Here is a 19,767-nt window from a genome sequence, read left to right as displayed (position 1 = left end):
GGGCCGTGTCATTAAGGCGTTAATGCTAGTTTCTTTTTCTAGTAGCAATCTTCTAACAGTAAGAAGACTTCAGGTGCAATTCCAGGGGTTGCCATCTAGGTAGAGGTGTCTCAAGCGAGGCAGGGATTCTAAAACTTTATCACCTATAGAAGTGAGCTTATTGTTTTGAAGGTTCAGAATTTGAAGTTGGTTCAAATGTTTTACATCATGGACTCCAACATGATCTATCTTGTTTCCTTTAAGGTCCAACCTTATAAGAGTAAATGGAAGCCTAAAAGTTGCAAAGAAACAGAAGGATGTAAAAAAAATGAAAACTCTGTTCTACAATAAGAGTTTTTGGTCAAAGTATCCCACAGAAAGCCTATAAGGTGGCATATGTTGGAGGCCTCCATTAGCAGTATATGTTGGTGAATACTTCGGATGTAGACCACTGACTGAAGCAAAATAACTATTGATAAGAGTGTTGAAATTAGTCCCACATCCCAGTTGTGTTGGATAATGCATTGAGTTGGTTCTTGGAGAGATCTAAAGATGTAAGATTGGTGACAACTTGTAGACCATCTGCTGAAAACAACTGATTTCCAGAAAGATTAAGATCAAAAAGATTTTCCAGTTGCTTTAAATCTCTTATAGACACACTTTTTATAAGATTTCTCTCTAACCTCAAGGACAGGAGGGATGTAGGTAGTCATCGTGGAACTTTAACAACTTGGTGTTCCAGCTAACCTGAGATATTGTAAGCCTGGAAAATGTGCGAAGACGTTTTCATAGAAGAACATCAGTTTGTTGTTCTCCATATTCAGATACTTGAGATTGGGAAGTCTAGCCACTCCAGATATTGTGTGCATACCATTACCATCCAGAATAAGGGTCTGTAAGTTACCAAGTGGAGAAAAGATCTCAAATGATAATGTATTGAGCAGGTTGTTCTGAACTTCAAGGACTTTGAGTTTGGTTAAACCTACAAAGTCTTGGTGATTGAGTGAAGGAATTGAATCATCACCCAATTTTAGGACTTCCAGTGTGGAGGGTAGTGATCTGGGAATTGTGGTCAGTCTATTGTTCCATACTTCCAACATCTTCAAAATATTCATTGCTTTAAGCGTATTATTTTCAATGGTTTCTATAAGACTAATTCTTCCAAGCCTTACATCTCACTGAAGCCTGAAAACTGACAGAAAATATGATATATCAAAAGCTGGTACTGTACTGGAGCAGTTTTTCTTGTCACACTATCATGGGTACATAAGACATGAATAGACCTTACAACAACTTACTAGCGCTGAATAGGTTGCATTCGAGATTTCTTTGAAGTGCATGGCTTAGCACCATGATCACCCCTTGACCACAATCAAAAGCTTGAAAACCAACATAGAGATAATTGATGCCCTCCAGGTTGTGCCTGGCAAAATATATACTTATATATTCATCCAGGGTCATTCCACATGTCTATTATAGGACTTAGGCTTCCTAATATACTGTCATCCATATAATCTCTCCCCCTAGCAGCAGAAATAATCGCATTGTACAGTGGACTTTTCTAGCCAGGATGGCTGCCCTTCATTATTTATTGGAACATTCTAGCTGCTAGCAATATTGCACATCTTATGTAAGATACCATAAAACCAGAGTTACTATCATTTTTACACTCATTGTAAAAAAAAAACCCTTCCCTAGAAGTAGTTGTCGGAATCGAATGAAGCTTTCTATGTTAGACTGTAACATTGATATAAGAAAGTGATTACAATATCAGAGCAAAAGGATGATTTATTGCAGAAAACTGAACACTTGAAGGGAGGCTCTAGTGCGCTGTTGTACCACCTCTAGCTTGGATACAAGTTGTCATACAGGTGGGTATGGAGGCTCTAGTATGCTGTTGTACCGCCTCTAGCTTGGATACAAGTTGTCATACAGGTGGGTATGGAGGCTCTAGTACGCTGTTGTACCACCTCTAGCTGGGATGCAAGATGTGATACAGGTGAACATGGAGGCTCTAGTATCCTTTTGTGCCGCCTCTAACTTGGATACAAGATGTGATACAGGTGGGCATGGAAGCTCTAGTACGCTGTTGTACCGCCTCTAGGTTGGATACAAGATGTGATACGGGTGGGCATGGAGGCCCTAGTATCCTTTTGTGCTGCCTCCAGCTTGGATACAAGATGTTATACAGGTGGGTATGGAGGCTCTAGTACCCTGTTGTACTGCCTTTAGCTCAGATACATGATGTGATAGGGGTGGGCATGGAGGCTCTATTACTATGTTGTACTGCCTTTAGATTGGAAACAAGATGGTTCATTTGCAGCCATTCATCGAGTGCTGGCTGTGATTGGCTAAGCGTCATCCAATCATAGCCAGTGCATCCAAAAGGCGGGGATTTTTCAATTCCCGTCCAGAAGAGAAGAAGATCAGTGCCGGGACCCGGGGAGAAGATGCGGCCGGGCTGACAGCGTGTCTAAGGGGATGTATGTGTGTTTTTTTCCTCTGCAGCTAGGGCTTAGTTTAGGCTTTGACAGTAGCATTTCCTACTGTCAAAGTTGCATCGCACCGCACAAAAACCGCGTTTTCGTGCAATGTGATGCAACAGAGAGGAAGCTTCCAAATGGAAACATGGGCTACAAAACCTCACGAGTTGCGTGCATATCGCCGAACCCACGAGGTTTTTGTGTCGGGTTGCTGCATGCTACAAAACATGGCATGTGTGAAGGAATCCATAGGAAAGCATGGGCTTCTCATACATGCAATTTGTAGCATTGTAGCAATGCTACAAAATTGCGCGACTTTGTCGCCCGTGTAAATGAGGCCTTACTCCCACAGCATACATAAGCTATATGTTGTCAACATTGAATTTCTTCTGGTTGGTACTCTTCTTCATCTTGCACAGTTTGAGCTTTTTGAGATGTGGGGGCACTATTAGTATTGGGGCCACTGTAGGGGCACTGTTACTATTGGGGCCACTGCAGAGGGCACTGTTACTATTGGGGCCAATGCAGAGGGCACTGTTACTAATAGGGACATGAGGGGAGGAGGGCACTGTTACTATTGGGGTCCCTCCAGAGGGAATGGCCATTCTGCACAAGAATTTGCAGAATTTTGGGCCTGTACAGAGTGGCCATTCCCCCTGGAGATAACGGATTGCGGTGTTCTGTCTCTTTTATTCCTGACACAGAAACAGAAGGAGGAAACTTGTCAAATGAAGCAACATATTTCTCAATCTTTATGTAGGTATCAGTTCATGATCCAGAAAGTCAAGTAAACAATTGCTGTGAGCAGACAGAAATTGATACTATAGTGTGTGCCAATGATAATAAATCTCTCAGACTAAGGGCTCGTTCACATGCAGTGAATAGAACTCATTGATTTGCAATCGCAGGAAAAAATTAAGTGGCATGTCCTATCTTGGTGCGTATTATGCACATGGATAAATAGTGTGTATTATGCTCTGAGGGTATATGCACATGGACAAATAGAAAGTTGTACCTGAGATTATCTGGCACAACTTGGACAAGTGGTGAGAAAAGAAAAGTAGCACATTTTTTGCACAAATATAGCCTGCAGTAAGACTTGGAACTTTTAGAAAAGTAGGTGGGGGGTAAGCCACTATATTAAGTAGAATTTATACCAGAGAACTGCCTCATAGCTGGTAAGGATTTCTTCTTCGGGCCTATGAGCCGCCCATTGCACATGTATTAACCCCTTAGTAACCAAGCCTGTTTGCGCCTTAATGACCAGGCCAAATTTTGGAAATCTGACGTGTCACTTTAACATAGAATAGGTCCGTGAAGATTTTGCATATCCAAGTGATTCTGACATGTTTTTTTGCCACATGTTGTACTTCATTTAGGTGGTAAAAAAAGACAGATAGAATTTGCGTATATTTATTAAAAGTGCCAAAATTAGGAAAATTTTGAAAAAAATTATAATTTCTTCACATTTTCAACTGCAATATCTCGAATATCTGCAAACATACTGTACGAATTTTTGATGAGATATATATTTCCCTCTGCTTACTTTATTCTGGAAGCACATCGGAAAAACGTCAGCTTTTTAACCATTTAGGAGACGTATAAATTTATTATTGTTTAATAACATTTTGAGGAACATTTTGTTTTCCTACACCAAGCCAAGATTGCAAAGGCTCTTAGGGCGCCTACCCACTGGCGTTGCCGATTTTCGTGCGTGAAAAACGCAGCATTTTTGGCACGTTTTCCGCGCCTTTTTCGCGCCTTTTCCGTTAATTTCCATTGACATTCATGGGTGCATTAAGAGAAAAATAAGGACACATATGCAACTGACAGTTCCCATGTGAAAAATTGCAACGGACCGAAAAAAAAACGCAAATGGACAAGAACACATTCTATACTAATTGCTCTTCAGAAAAAACGCAAAACGCAAAGGAAAAAAAATCGCCAGTGGGTAGGCGCCCTTAGGTGTTAGAATGATAGAAACCCCCATGAATGATCCCATTTTTAAAAATACACATTGCACACTTGTAGACCCCTTGAGGAGCCAAAACAACAGAGAACCCGCACAAATGACCCCATTTTGAAAACTAGACCCCTTAATGATTTCATCTAGGGGTGTACTGCGTATTTTAACTCCACAGTCTTTGAATGAATCTACTAAGCACGGCAGAAGGGAAAAAATTACAATTTTCGTTTTCTTGGCAATTGTGTCATTTTAAAAACAGGTTTTTTTTTGTACAGCACATATAGGAAAGAAGACTTTCACCCCAAAATGGATACCCCTGTTTGTCTCGTGTTCAGAAATATACCCATTGTGGCCCTAATCTTATGTCCGCATTCACAACAGGGTCCAAATTGAAAGGAGCATTATACTTCAACAGTTTTTAACTTTTAAGTGATCACCATTATCCGTGGTATAATGGCGATCACGTGACTGTAGACCACTCGCCGCGGCCCTCGGTCACTGCGTCAGGCTGTCGGCTACCTTTAGTAGTTAGCAGCAAGGAGATTTCAAATTTTCAGAGCCTTCCCCAGCTTCTGCGCTTGACGACATTTTGGCGACAAGCGCATGCGCCGAAGCTAGCAAAGGTTTGCATATAAGGATCGGGTTTTCCCAGAGGCCGTACATAAGTTATTTCACCTCCCCTCACGGTTTGGATTCTTGACTGGAGGTGAAACTTTGGCGAGTACGTGACTAAAAACCGCGTAACGCGGCCCATGTGAGATCTCCAGGCTCTCAGCTACGTTTAGTAGCCAGGAGCAGGGAGATTTTAAATTAACCTGTCAATCCACGGCTTTTGTGTATGAGTCCGCCATTTTGGCAATGGACACATGCACAGAAGCCGGGTTAAATCCGGGGGCCTTAGGTATGTAATTTCATCTCCCCTCATGGATGTGATGTGTGAGAGGAGATGAAACTTAAACTTTATAAACCTTTCCTTTCTTTTTTTACTTTAAATGATCACTGTTATCCATTGGATAGCAGTGATCATGTGACCGGGAACCGCATACATTAGTCCCCAGTAATATCTCTCTGCTCTCAGCTACACATGGATTTTAAATTTCTTGGGGCGCGAACCCTTCTGTGTATGCGCCTGATGTATGATGTCCGGCACGCAAGTTCAGAAGGCGACATCAAGTCCGGGAAGGACCATAACGTTGTGGGACATCACGAAGGACGGGTTTGAGTACTTTCACCTCCCCTCATGGATCCGATTGATGAGGGGAGCTAAATCTTTAACTTATATTTACTTTTTTTACACTTTTATGCGATCGCCTGCGATCTCGTGACTGGCGGGGCTCCCCAGAGCGAGCGTGGTTTTACATCCCTGGGGAATAAAGCCCACTGAACTAGGAAGTAAAAAGTCTATAGGGTGGTCACTAAGGGGTTAAGAGGCATAAACCAGTCACAGTTACTGTTCCTAATAAATCAGCCCCATTGTATTTGAACATAGAAGAAAACTATGTTGTGTCCCAGGCAGCATGAAGACAGTCCTGGAACTGATTGGGGAAGAGTTGGGTGGATCCTCAACCCTCATTCCATCCCATAAACTACACCTGCTGCTCTGACTGTCCAGGTGAGAAGAGTTGACTCTTTCTATAGGAGTACTAGTGAGTGATGGCTGTAAGACTGGAGCAGACTAGAGAGGTAAGACCAGTGCATAGACTGCTGATGGGTCTGGGCTGCTAGTATGACCCTGCTAGCATGGAGGAGTACTAGTGAGTGATCGCTGAAAGACTGGAGCAGGCGAGAGGGGTAAGACCAGGGCAGAGACTGCTGATGGGTCTGTGCTGCTAGATGACCCTGCTAACACAGAGGAGTACTAGAGAGTGATGCCTGTAAGACTGGAGCAGACAAGAGGGGTAAGACCAGTGAATAGACTGCTGATGGGTCTGTGCTGTTAGTATGACTCTGCTAGCATAGAAAAGTACTAGTAAGTGATGGCTATATGACTGGAACATGCAAGAAGGTTAAGACCAGTGCATAGACGGCTGATGGGGGCTGTGCTGCTAGTATGACCCTGCTGTCACGGAGGAGGTTTTTTGGGTTGCTTATACAGCGGAATAATATACTGTAACATACAGAGAAGAGCCTCTATTGGACTGTAGAACCCCTTAGGAGATGGGAACACTGGAAATGCTGTGGATTCCCCATTACAGAGTTTGTTGGGAAGAATCTGCAGGATTTCACAAAACCAAGAATGTGGATGAGACTTTAGGAAACCTCGTCCACTGGAAAAGTTAATTTCACTTACCTTTTTTATGCTAATAGCATAATTTATGGTGTAAATGTGAAATTCTGGTGCATGGACGGGCACACCAAGATGTGGCAAAACGATTAACCCCTTAGTGACGGAGCTTTTTTGCTTTTTTCCATTTTTGTTTTTTCCTACTCCCTTTTAAAAAACCGTAGCTCCTTAATGTATCCATCGACGTTGCTGTATGAGGGCTTGTTTTTTGTGGAATGAGTTGTATTTTTCAATGGCACTATTTATTGTACCATATAATTTACTGAAAAACTTTTAAAAAATTCTTAGCGGAGAGAAATGGGAAAAAAACGACATTCCACCATCTTTCGGTGCGTCCTGTTTCTACAGCACACAAACTGCAACAAAAACGACCTGATATTTTTACTCTATGGGTCAGTACGATTGCTACGATACCAAACTTGTATAGTATTTTTTTTTCTGTAGTACTTTTATTTTTTTTTTAAGATATTTAATTTTTTTCAATTATTTTCTGCGGTCATTTTGTGCGCGCAATACCTTTTTTATTTTTTCGTCGATGTAGTTGAGCAAGGGCTCATTTTTTGCGGGATGTCCTGAAGTTTCCGATAGTATCAATTTGGAATACATACGACTTTTTGATCACTTTTTATTGAGTTTTTTTCTGGGAGACAGGGTAACTAAAGTGTATTTCTGGCGTTCTTTATTTTTTTTTTTCAGACGACATTCACCGTGCGGGAAAAATAATGCACTACTTTGATAGTTCGGACTTTTACGGACGCGGCGATATCAAATACATATTTTTGTTTTATGATTTTGATTTTTTAATAATGGATATGGCAAAAGGGGGGTGATTTAAACTTTTATAACTTTTTTTTTTTTTAACAATTAAAAAAACTTTATTGATTTTTTTTTTTTTTTTTTTTTTTTTAACATTACTTTGAAGTTCTCCTGGGGGACTTTAACATGCGATGTTTTGATCGCTCCTGCAGTATGACGTAATGCTATAGCATTACGTCATACTGCTTTTTTACAGGCAGTCTATGAAGCCACCCTGTGTGGATGGCTTGATAGGCAGTCTGCTAAGGCAGCCCTGGGGCCATTCATTAGGCCCCCGGCTGCCATGACACATGCACGGCTCCCCCGATCTCACCGCAGGGGGGCCGTGCGGGACTGTTCGGGGGATTTAAATGCCGCTGTCAGAATTGACAGCGGCATTTAAAGGGTTAATAGCCGCGATCGGCCAAACGGCCGAGTGCGGCTATTGCCCGCAGGTGTCAGCTGTAATAAACAGCTGATGCCCGCGCTGTATGGAGGGAGATAGCGGCGCTACCTCCCTCCATACACGTCCTGCAACAGCAGGACGTAGTTTCCCGATGGGGCGGTCGTTAAGGGGTTAATGGACCTCTTAATAAGCTAGGAGCATCATGTGGCAAGGTTTGTACAACATTCCAGTATTAGTAAATTCTCCCCTACAACTTATTAGTGACATCGCTGTGTGATGTATTTAATTTTTATGTTGAATTATTCAAAGGGTTTGTCCAGTTGTAAACTATTTATGACTGTCCTCGGTGTAGAGCATCAATAGTAGATTGAAATAAGCCTGTTGTTCAGGAATCCTACCGCTTATCTGTTCACTGGGCTAATGTACTTGTGCGCTGAGCTGATTTGTGCAGGAAGCTCCATTCTCACTGCAGTGGCCAGGCTTGGTATTGCAGGCCAAGTTCCTATTCACTTCAAGGGGAACTTGGTCAGCAATACCAGACCTGGCCACTGCAGTGAGAATGGGGCTGTCTGCTTCCTGTAGAAATCAGATCAGTACAGGAGTGTGCCAGCTCAGCATACAGCTGATTGGCAAGGGTCTGTCATTCAGGACCCCTTCCCCCTCCCACACCAATCTACTGTTGATGATCTATCATAAGGAAGTGGCCATGAACTATCGACAATTTGAAAACTTTTTTAAGGGCTCAATGATACTAGAGTTCTACCTACATTCAGGCTTTCCATGTTTCTCTTGTTGGTCCAGAGCAACAGAATTAAGACTGAATTAAATGTCTCCACCCCCTCCACACCACCACACCCACACAAACTTTGTTTTCAATGGGATTTTAAAAAATTGAAAGCAGACTGAAAACTGATTTCATTGCTCCCCGTTCTGTTTAAAAAAAAAGGAAAAGAAAATTAAAGTTGAGTGGAAAAAGATCGATTTAATTCAGTTGGAATTTCGTTGCTGTGTTCCAAAAATGGATCAGCCTAAACTGAGGCAAAACTGCTAGCGTGAATGAGCATGAACTCCTTATTTACCAAAGCACTTGCCTTCCACTTCTTTCCAGGACAATTTAGGCACTTCTGTTAGACAACCATAACTGTCTCTTTTTGTGTTCTACATTCTACAGTACCATGTGGTACAATGTGTTACCCTTATTCTAGGGCTCGTTACAATTATGGTGATGCCCAATATGTATGAGGCTTGTTCTACTATTGTGCAATAACACATTTGCAGTTTTTTCCAAAAATTTTAAAGCAACCTGTCTGATCCCACAGCACCATAAACCAAGTTATGGCGCTGTTAGGACATGTGACATGGAGCCAGGTGATGTATTTTTTATACATTCCCACGCTGCCTCCCTGAACGCGACGCACGGCACGAAATTCCGACTTTTCAGAGTCCTGTGCATGCACACTCCCATATACGTCTATTTGAGAGCACGGGACTCTAAAAAGAATTCACCAGGTGACATCTGTAGATTGTGGGAATCGCTGAGTAACTTAGTTTATGGTGCGGTGGGAACATGACAGGTTCCCTTTATATTCCTGCTTGCCATGCATAAAATATACGTATTACAGAAATAAGGTATACTCCCTTCTCCTGGGTTCGTGCAGCTCCAGCGTCGCATCCTTCAGTCTTCCCTTTAATGTAGAGTTGCCAAGCTGCAATCGGCCTGTGTACAGAACGTCGTAGGCAGTTGCAGCCAATCAGACCTCAGTGTTTGAGCACTGAGGTCTCTGATTGGCTGCAGCAGTGTGACATCCTGAAAACAAGCTGAATGCAGACTGTCAGCACAGACCCTGTACAGCGGGGAGGATTTGATTGTTTATAATTTTTAGGCATGGTGAGCAGGAATCAATAATAATAATAATAAAAAAAAACCTCTGCAAACCCTTCAATGGGGGGGTGGGGCCATGCTGGTACTTCATGCGAATCCGTGCAGTATTGCATTGGAGTTCTACATACCGATTTTGCCCACTGACTAGGCTAAATCTGCATGCAGATCCCCTGCAAAAACAGTGGCAGAATAGCCATGGATTTCTGCTGTGGTTTTACGGGTGGATTTCATTTGCAAAATTCTGCAATGGAATCCACCATCCGTTTTCCCATGTCACTGATTTGCTGCATATTTTAAACCCCCTACCCTCATCCACAAAGCTCTCCACAGTACCGCGCCGCCCTATACTGCTTCCCTCATCTCAATTCACCACCCAGCCTGCGCCCTGAGCTCCACTAACAAAATCAGACTAAGTGCCCCTTTAATTCCAACCTCTCATTCCCGCCTCCAAGACTTCTCCAGAGCAGCATCTGTCCTCTGGAATGCGCTACCAAAAGCTATCCGGGTAATCACTGACACACTAAACTTCAGGCATGCTCTAAAAACGCACCTCTTCAGGGAGGCATAGGGCATCTCCTAAACCAAACCCCTCTGTACTCTACCTGATAACATGCTCCCTGTCCTACTGACTGCAATTCCTGCTAACCGTAATTAACTGGCACCTGCAGTCATACCGATTCAGCCACTACAGCTTGACAATTGTCTGTGTGTATAGCATCCCTCACTCCCCACCTCGCCTTACCGTGCACATCTCCAGACCCTTTACCTTCTCTATCACCCCATTATTTGTGGTGTGTAAGCTCATTGGAGCAGGACCCTCACCCCTACTGTTTCCATCAATTGATTACTTCATGTACCATGGTCTTGTTTTTATTTCCCCTGTCTTGTTAGCGCTGCGGAATATGTTGGAGCTATATAAATAAAGATTATTATTATTTTGGTGATTTGAAAGCAATTGCAAGGGTGGAATCTATTGTAGAGGTCTACAAAAATCTGCAACAAAATTCACAGCAAATCAGTCAAATGTGAAAACACCCTTAGTGGTACATTCACACATAGCCGAATTAGTGCAGACTTTCCACAGCAGAAAATCTGTATCAAATTCTGCATCATTGACACAGGTTGTGATGCAGATCTACAGCAGACCTAACCCCTTCAATTTAGCCCAGGCAATTAACTGGTCAGCAGGGATCCCAAGTAGCAGATCCCCGCCAATGAAGTATTTATGACGTATCCTAAGGAAGAGACCGTAAATCGTAAAAATTCCAGACTGTTTCCAAAAACTAATATTCCCCTCTCTGCTTCTCATGGCCAAGAGGCAAAAACATGGAATTCTTGGAATATCATCAAAAAAAAACCCCAGTACTGAGCGCTTTTTGTTTTTGTAGATCTTATTGAAATGAATGGGGGATAAGCAAATGGTGTAGCCCAGCACACTTCACTGTTATCAAAATTCTATGAGTTACGGAAACTGCATGGTGTACTGTGCTGTGCAGTTCTTGTCACTTTCATTCATTTCAATAAGAGCTACAGAAGCAGTGCTGCACTAAACTATCTGCAAGCTCTGGATGGGTGGCCGGTAGCAATTCCAGTGGTTTCCCCCTTTAAGTACTTGCCTAGCAATGAATGCCAATATGCCTTCTCACCATCATTCATCTTGCTCTTGGGCCTGCCAGAGTATGTATCCCCAGCTCAGAGCCTAGAGGGCCCACAGGTAAGGGCCAAGTCACAGGCTGCTACTGAAAGTATGTTTACCCCATGTGCAGGTGGATTAAAAAACCCGCACACATTGCAGTAAACAATAGGACTTTAATTGTCAGCTAAATTGGTGTTGGCTACAAACTTGGGAACGTTTTAAATACTTTGGCAAGCTGGCTTTACTATTCATAAACATTCTGCCTGCCAGCCATTATACGTACAAATATTCTCTTAAACTATGGGGTGGCCTCTGTGTTAGGTGGAGCCGGGAGATGTCTCTCCTGGGTGGAGCACTGCGGCTTCTGTCTTGGCTGGAGCAGGGTGGCTGCTGTCTTAGTTGGAACCTCTGGCTTGGGTGGTGCAGGGCGGCTTCAGTCTTTGGTGGAGCCTCTAGCTTGGGTGTAACAGGGTGGCTTCTATCTTGGGTGGAGCCTCTGGCTTGGGTGGAGCAGGGTGGCTTCTGTCTTGGGTGCAGCAGCATGGCTTCTGGCTTGGGTGGAGCCTGTGGCTTTGGTGGAGCAGGGTGGCTTCTGTCTTGGGTGGAGCCAAACTGTCCAGCATCTGGGGAAAAAGAAAGATAAGTGAGTATAGTAAATTAAATGATGCGGTCTGTCCCGCGTCGGGCCTCTCGGCCGGTCTGTCCCGCGTCGGGCCTCTCGGCCGGTCTGTCCCGCGTCGGGCCTCTCGGCCGGTCTGTCCCGCGTCGGGCCTCTCGGCCGGTCTGTCCCGCGTCGGGCCTCTCGGCCGGTCTGTCCCGCGTCGGGCCTCTCGGCCGGTCTGTCCCGCGTCGGGCCTCTCGGCCGGTCTGTCCCGCGTCGGGCCTCTCGGCCGGTCTGTCCCGCGTCGGGCCTCTCGGCCGGTCTGTCCCGCGTCGGGCCTCTCGGCCGGTCTGTCCCGCGTCGGGCCTCTCGGCCGGTCTGTCCCGCGTCGGGCCTCTCGGCCGGTCTGTCCCGCGTCGGGCCTCTCGGCCGGTCTGTCCCGCGTCGGGCCTCTCGGCCGGTCTGTCCCGCGTCGGGCCTCTCGGCCGGTCTGTCCCGCGTCGGGCCTCTCGGCCGGTCTGTCCCGCGTCGGGCCTCTCGGCCGGTCTGTCCCGCGTCGGGCCTCTCGGCCGGTCTGTCCCGCGTCGGGCCTCTCGGCCGGTCTGTCCCGCGTCGGGCCTCTCGGCCGGTCTGTCCCGCGTCGGGCCTCTCGGCCGGTCTGTCCCGCGTCGGGCCTCTCGGCCGGTCTGTCCCGCGTCGGGCCTCTCGGCCGGTCTGTCCCGCGTCGGGCCTCTCGGCCGGTCTGTCCCGCGTCGGGCCTCTCGGCCGGTCTGTCCCGCGTCGGGCCTCTCGGCCGGTCTGTCCCGCGTCGGGCCTCTCGGCCGGTCTGTCCCGCGTCGGGCCTCTCGGCCGGTCTGTCCCGCGTCGGGCCTCTCGGCCGGTCTGTCCCGCGTCGGGCCTCTCGGCCGGTCTGTCCCGCGTCGGGCCTCTCGGCCGGTCTGTCCCGCGTCGGGCCTCTCGGCCGGTCTGTCCCGCGTCGGGCCTCTCGGCCGGTCTGTCCCGCGTCGGGCCTCTCGGCCGGTCTGTCCCGCGTCGGGCCTCTCGGCCGGTCTGTCCCGCGTCGGGCCTCTCGGCCGGTCTGTCCCGCGTCGGGCCTCTCGGCCGGTCTGTCCCGCGTCGGGCCTCTCGGCCGGTCTGTCCCGCGTCGGGCCTCTCGGCCGGTCTGTCCCGCGTCGGGCCTCTCGGCCGGTCTGTCCCGCGTCGGGCCTCTCGGCCGGTCTGTCCCGCGTCGGGCCTCTCGGCCGGTCTGTCCCGCGTCGGGCCTCTCGGCCGGTCTGTCCCGCGTCGGGCCTCTCGGCCGGTCTGTCCCGCGTCGGGCCTCTCGGCCGGTCTGTCCCGCGTCGGGCCTCTCGGCCGGTCTGTCCCGCGTCGGGCCTCTCGGCCGGTCTGTCCCGCGTCGGGCCTCTCGGCCGGTCTGTCCCGCGTCGGGCCTCTCGGCCGGTCTGTCCCGCGTCGGGCCTCTCGGCCGGTCTGTCCCGCGTCGGGCCTCTCGGCCGGTCTGTCCCGCGTCGGGCCTCTCGGCCGGTCTGTCCCGCGTCGGGCCTCTCGGCCGGTCTGTCCCGCGTCGGGCCTCTCGGCCGGTCTGTCCCGCGTCGGGCCTCTCGGCCGGTCTGTCCCGCGTCGGGCCTCTCGGCCGGTCTGTCCCGCGTCGGGCCTCTCGGCCGGTCTGTCCCGCGTCGGGCCTCTCGGCCGGTCTGTCCCGCGTCGGGCCTCTCGGCCGGTCTGTCCCGCGTCGGGCCTCTCGGCCGGTCTGTCCCGCGTCGGGCCTCTCGGCCGGTCTGTCCCGCGTCGGGCCTCTCGGCCGGTCTGTCCCGCGTCGGGCCTCTCGGCCGGTCTGTCCCGCGTCGGGCCTCTCGGCCGGTCTGTCCCGCGTCGGGCCTCTCGGCCGGTCTGTCCCGCGTCGGGCCTCTCGGCCGGTCTGTCCCGCGTCGGGCCTCTCGGCCGGTCTGTCCCGCGTCGGGCCTCTCGGCCGGTCTGTCCCGCGTCGGGCCTCTCGGCCGGTCTGTCCCGCGTCGGGCCTCTCGGCCGGTCTGTCCCGCGTCGGGCCTCTCGGCCGGTCTGTCCCGCGTCGGGCCTCTCGGCCGGTCTGTCCCGCGTCGGGCCTCTCGGCCGGTCTGTCCCGCGTCGGGCCTCTCGGCCGGTCTGTCCCGCGTCGGGCCTCTCGGCCGGTCTGTCCCGCGTCGGGCCTCTCGGCCGGTCTGTCCCGCGTCGGGCCTCTCGGCCGGTCTGTCCCGCGTCGGGCCTCTCGGCCGGTCTGTCCCGCGTCGGGCCTCTCGGCCGGTCTGTCCCGCGTCGGGCCTCTCGGCCGGTCTGTCCCGCGTCGGGCCTCTCGGCCGGTCTGTCCCGCGTCTGGATAAATGAAAAGTTAAGTGAGTATAGTATTTAGCAGGTGAGATAGAGAGGTGTCCTCTAACTCTTCTCTCTTGGCAAATCCTTACTCTTCACCGTATTCACAGTATGCCCATATATAGCTCCTTCACCATTACCAGACAACATCATGTAGACTGTCCTGTCTAGATTGTGTAATGGCATGCTTCTCCAATTCGTGTTTGATAGTGTCCTGGGGCAAGTCTTTAAGAAGTTTAAACTCTTAACGCTATGTGACTTAAGATTACGTCATGGCAGAGTGGAACTTAATGCACCTAGATGTTAACTTATGTCGTGTGGGTGGCACGTGATCAGAAGCTGAGCTTGCGCAATCTTGCAACAGGAAAAGGTTGTTAATCCTGCAACTCCTGTAATCAATGAACATTGATTTCTGCTTTTAATCTTCTACATGCAGCCATCTATGTAGATCCTGGCATTTCAAGGGTTCACAGAAGGAGGGCGCTCCGTCTGTGATGTCATCAGTCCCCACGATGTAATCAGAGGTCCACTAGGTTGCTATGGCAATTGAACGACAGATACTGGTGTCCGGGCTTGCCATTGCATATGATCACTATTACAAGCAATAAGGCATAGCAGTACAGAAGTCCTGCAATGCCTTATCATAGCAATCATAACTGCTATACTTCAAGTCCCCTATAGCAATATAAAAGATACAAAAAAAAACATGAAAATTGTGTTAAAAATATGTATTACGAAAATTCCAAAAAAAACACTTTTTTACGCGCTTCCCCTTTTTGTTTAAAAAAGAAAAAAAATATATTATTTACTCAATAAGTAATCAAAAAAGACATATGCATCCCAAATGTAGTACCAATAAAAACTACAGCTCGTCAGGTAAAAAACAAGCTCTCACAGAGGTCCGTACATGGAAGAATAAAAGTTATAGGAGTATGAATGCAACAATGTAGAAAAAAAATAATTTCCAGAAAAAGGGGTTTAACCCCTTAGTGACAAAGCCTGTTTGCGCCTTAGTGACGGAGCCAAATTTTAGAAATTTGACATGCGTCGTTCAACATAGCATAACTCCGTAAAGGCTTTACATATCCAAGTGATTCTGACATTGTTTTTTCGCCACATGTTGTACTTCATATAGGTGGAAAAAATAGATGGATAGTATTTATGAATATTTATTAAAAGTGCCAATATTGGGAAAATTTTGAAAAAATTATCTTTTTTTCACATTTTCAACTGTAATTACGCAAATATGTGCAAACATACTGTACAAATTTTTGCTAAGGTATATATTTCCATCTGTTTACTTTATTCTGAATGCACATTTGAAAAACTCTTGTGTTTTTTTTTTTGTTTTTTTTAACAATTTAGGAGACATACAAATTTAACATTACTTTTCAGCATTTTGAGAAACACTTTGTTTTCCTGCACCACCACAAGATTGCAAAGGCTCATAGGTGTCAGAATGATAGCTACCCCCACAAATGACCCCATTTTAAAAACTACACCCCTTAAAGGGGTTGTCCCGCGCCGAAACGGGTTTTTTTTTTCAATAGCCCCCCCCCCCCCCTCCCCGTTCGGCGCGAGACAAACCCGATGCAGGGGTTTAAAAAAAAACAAACGGATAGTACTTACCCGAATCCCCGCGCTCCGGTGACTTCTTACTTACCTTGCGAAGATGGCCGCCGGGATCTTCACCCACGGTGGACCGCAGGTCTTCTCCCATGGTGCACCGTGGGCTCTGTGCGTTCCATTGCCGATTCCAGCCTCCTGATTGGCTGGAATCGGCACACTTGACGGGGCGGGGAGTACATCTAGGGGTGTACTGTGTATTTTGACTCCACAATTTTTGAATGAATTGGAATAAAGCGGAAGGAACAAAATCCCAATTTTGATTTTTTTTTTTTTTTTTTTTTTTTAGCTGATTGTGTCATTTTTTTTTTCATTAATTTGTCATTTTCATGACAGTTTTCTTTGTTTTAAGCAGAGAAAACTGGGGAGATGTACCCCAAGGTTTATAGCGGTAATTGTTCTGTGTTCAGCAATACCCCCATTATAGGTCCAATTTGCATACAGGACACATTGCTAGGCCTCTAATGGAGGGACCACCTATTGGATTTCAGGGCGCAACTAAATAAAAATGACTCCCTAAAAAGAACACTCCCCCCCCCCCCCCCCTCCTTTTGGCGTTTCAGGACAATAAGTTATAGGGCGGCATAAGTGATAAAGAAATTTAAAAAGTAAAATTAATAATGTAAAATGGTGTGATAAATTTCGAAACAGAGGTAATTGCAAAGGCCAGGGTGGGATGGGCACGTGGGGCAATAAAAACGTGTATCCCTCCTCCTCCGTTGCTTTGTGCAGACGCGACACCTTTTTTGAGAGTATTTTTTGCCCGGAGTCTCCGGGATGGGGTGCATAAAGTGGCGCTCTGTGAGCCTTCGCACCTCCTCAGATTCCAATGCATTTCGAGGTGCGGTGGTCTCAAATAATAGATGCTCGATGAGCTCCTCCTGGAACTGGAGGAAGCTCAGGGTGCCCCCAGATAACTTATAGACTACGTGCGCGTTATACGTAGCGATCTGTATTAGGTAAATCGCTACCTTCTTATACCACGCACGCGTCTTTCTTTTAACCAAGTACGGTTGTAGAGCCTGGTCGGATAAATCGACCCCCCCCCCCCCCATAAATTTATTATAATCAGTCACACAGACCGGTTTTATTTTCTGCGTTGCAGCCCCCCTCTCCCTTACTGCAACGCAGGCGTCTGTGTGAATGGTGGACAACATATAAACGTCCTTTTTGTCGCACCACTTTATCACAAGCAAGGGGTGGGTCCTTTGCCAGCGCGTAAGATGCTCCTTTGTCCACGCGTCTTGAAACTAGGGGTTGTGGGAACCCTACTCTCTTTCTGCGCACCGTTCCGCAGGCACCTGTGTCTGCGTCATGTAATGCCTTGAACAGGGGGATGCTGGTGTAATAATTGTCCGTGTAAATGTGGTACCCTTTATTTAAAAAAGGGCCCACAAGCTCCCACACGATTTTCCCACTCACGCCGATATCTTCAGGACAATTGGGGGGATTTAGGTGGCAGTCTCTACCCTCATAAATAAAAAAATCGGACGTATATCCGCTCGCGCTTTCACATATTTTATATAGTTTCACACCATATTTGATGGTATGAACTGGCGAAAAGATAGACAGCCCTTGAAGCTCATTAGCGACTCATCTACCGCCAAATTTTTTTCTGGGGTGTAAACGTTTTTAAAATAATCTTTTAATAGAATTATAAGGGGCCTCAACTTAGACAAGCGGTCATACTCTGGGTCGTTTCTGGGGGGAATTTGTGTATTATCGGCGAGGTGGAAAAATCGCATGTTTTTTCGAACTGCTGGCGGGGCATTACAGACGCAAACACAGGTGTTGCGTGAACGGCACTAGCAGACCAGTAGGACCGTAAAGATGGTTTTTTTACGAGTCCCATAAGAAGGACAATTCCCAGGAATTTTTTAACTCCTGGGATGTCAATGGGGGTCCACGTCCTGGAGTATAACGACGCAGGGTGCGCGGTTATGTACTGTCCAGCATAAGTGTTTGTCTGCCGGACAATGAGATCCAGGACGGCATCACTTATAAATAAATTTAAAAAATTAAATGGAGTGAAATTAGCGACCTCCGCATTTATGCCAGGCGTGGCGGTGGATGCGGGGCAAAAATTCATCTGCGTTACTCCACGCAGTCGCAGGCGCCACAATGCTTGGCCCTGCTGCCCCAACAACTACCTCAGCCTCCACAGCGCTAGAGGCTGAGTTGTCGCTTTAAAAAAACTCCGACTCGCTGGTAGCCTCGCTACCGGAGCTTGACGCAAAGAGCATCGCATACGCTTGCTCTGCGGTATAGCGTCTACGATCCATTTTATAAATTTTTTAAAAATGGACTTAAAAAAAAATGAAAAAAAATTATGTAACCCACAAAAAAAGACAGACGTGGGTATAGTAGGGTAATTAGGGTATGAGGGGCGGCGAAGACAGGGTGAGGAGGTAGACAAAATTTAAAAAAAATATTTTACCCCCCCCCCCCCCCCCCCCCAAAAAAAATTTTTTTTTAAAAAAAAACGGACGCGGGTATAGAGGGGTAATAAGGGTACAAGGGGCGGTAAATATGGGACAGCGGTGGGGTTTTTTTCTGTGTGTTTTCACTAATTATCGAACACGATTTTTCTCAGCTATCTCTCTTCTGTCACAAATCACTCTGAGTGACAGGGGAGAGATACCAGGACTCATCGTGTGCGATATTTACTAAACAAATGACATGGATGGCTGTGATAGGTATATCACAGCCATCCATATCACAGCCATCCATGTCAGCAGGAACCAATCACTTTGGTCCCTGCAAGTCACTATGCCTAAGGCAACTTTTGCCTTAGGCTCTACTGCGCATGCGCCGCCATTTTGGCAGTTTTGCCGTTATTTTCGGCAATTTTGGGGACTTTTGGGGACTATTTTCATCTCCTCTCACGGATCCGATCCGTGAGGGGAGATGAAACTTATACACTTTTTACAACTTTTCCATGATCGCCGCTATCCATGGGATAGCAGCGATCACGGAAGCGGGGACCGCTTACCGCGGTCCCCGCTGACATCTACCGGCGCCCGACTATCTGTTGATAGCCGGGCGCCAGGAGATTTCAAATCTCCCGGGCGATCCGGGCTTCTGCGCATGCGCAGAGTCCCGCGGCAATGGCAGATCGCCACGGAACATCTCGGAGGACGGGGGTAAGTATTTTCACCTCCCCTCATGGATCCGATCCATGAGGGGAGGAGAAACTTTTGTTTTTTACAACTTTTTGTAACTTTTTCGCGATCGCCGTTTACCTCCGAATACACCGGAGGGCCGCCGACATCGCCGGGGACAGCAGGGGACCACCGGGGACCTCGGTGAGCAGTTTCAGCGCCCCCCATGGTTGCGATCCATGAGGGGAGCTGAAACTTCATCTTTTTGTTTACTTTTTTGCGATCAGCGCTATCCATTGGATAGCGCCGATTGCAATGCCGGGGGGGACTGCCCGCATCCTGGGATGACAGCTCTATGCTGTCGGCTACCTGCGGGCACCGACAGCATGGAGCTGTCACGTCCTCAGGCAAGTGGGCATCAATCCAAAGAGGATGCATAAAACTACGTCCTCTAGGATTAAAGCCCACTTAGGCAGGATGTAGTTTCCCTATGGGGCCGTCGTTAAGGGGTTAACTGTAGCAAAACCTAAAATACATTTAGTATCGTCATTGAATGTATCATGTTATTTATGCTGCATGATTAACACTTTAAAAAAGCAATGATGGAGGGATTCCCTCTAGCGGGTTAGATGCCACGTTCAGCATTGTGTGACATTTAAAGG

At 47.5% G+C, this 19,767-nt stretch overlaps 1 protein-coding gene across 1 annotated transcript in view; it reads right to left on the bottom strand.

Annotated features, from left to right (window-relative positions):
* Nucleotides 1-469: 469 nt before the first annotated feature.
* The window catches only part of LOC136580236 (nephrocan-like), a 30,085-nt gene continuing 10,787 nt past the window's right edge, over nucleotides 470-19,767 (bottom strand). The window contains 3 exon segments of the mRNA XM_066580663.1: nucleotides 470-715; nucleotides 717-1,131; nucleotides 11,838-12,054. Of these exon segments, the coding sequence (XP_066436760.1) occupies nucleotides 470-715; nucleotides 717-1,131; nucleotides 11,838-12,054 (878 nt within the window).

Source organism: Eleutherodactylus coqui, chromosome 1, assembly GCF_035609145.1.
Source record: "Eleutherodactylus coqui strain aEleCoq1 chromosome 1, aEleCoq1.hap1, whole genome shotgun sequence".
NCBI classification, from domain to species: Eukaryota; Metazoa; Chordata; class Amphibia; order Anura; family Eleutherodactylidae; genus Eleutherodactylus; species Eleutherodactylus coqui.
The sequence above is the reverse complement of the archived record's forward strand: the minus strand, read 5'-3'. Positions and strand labels throughout refer to the sequence as shown.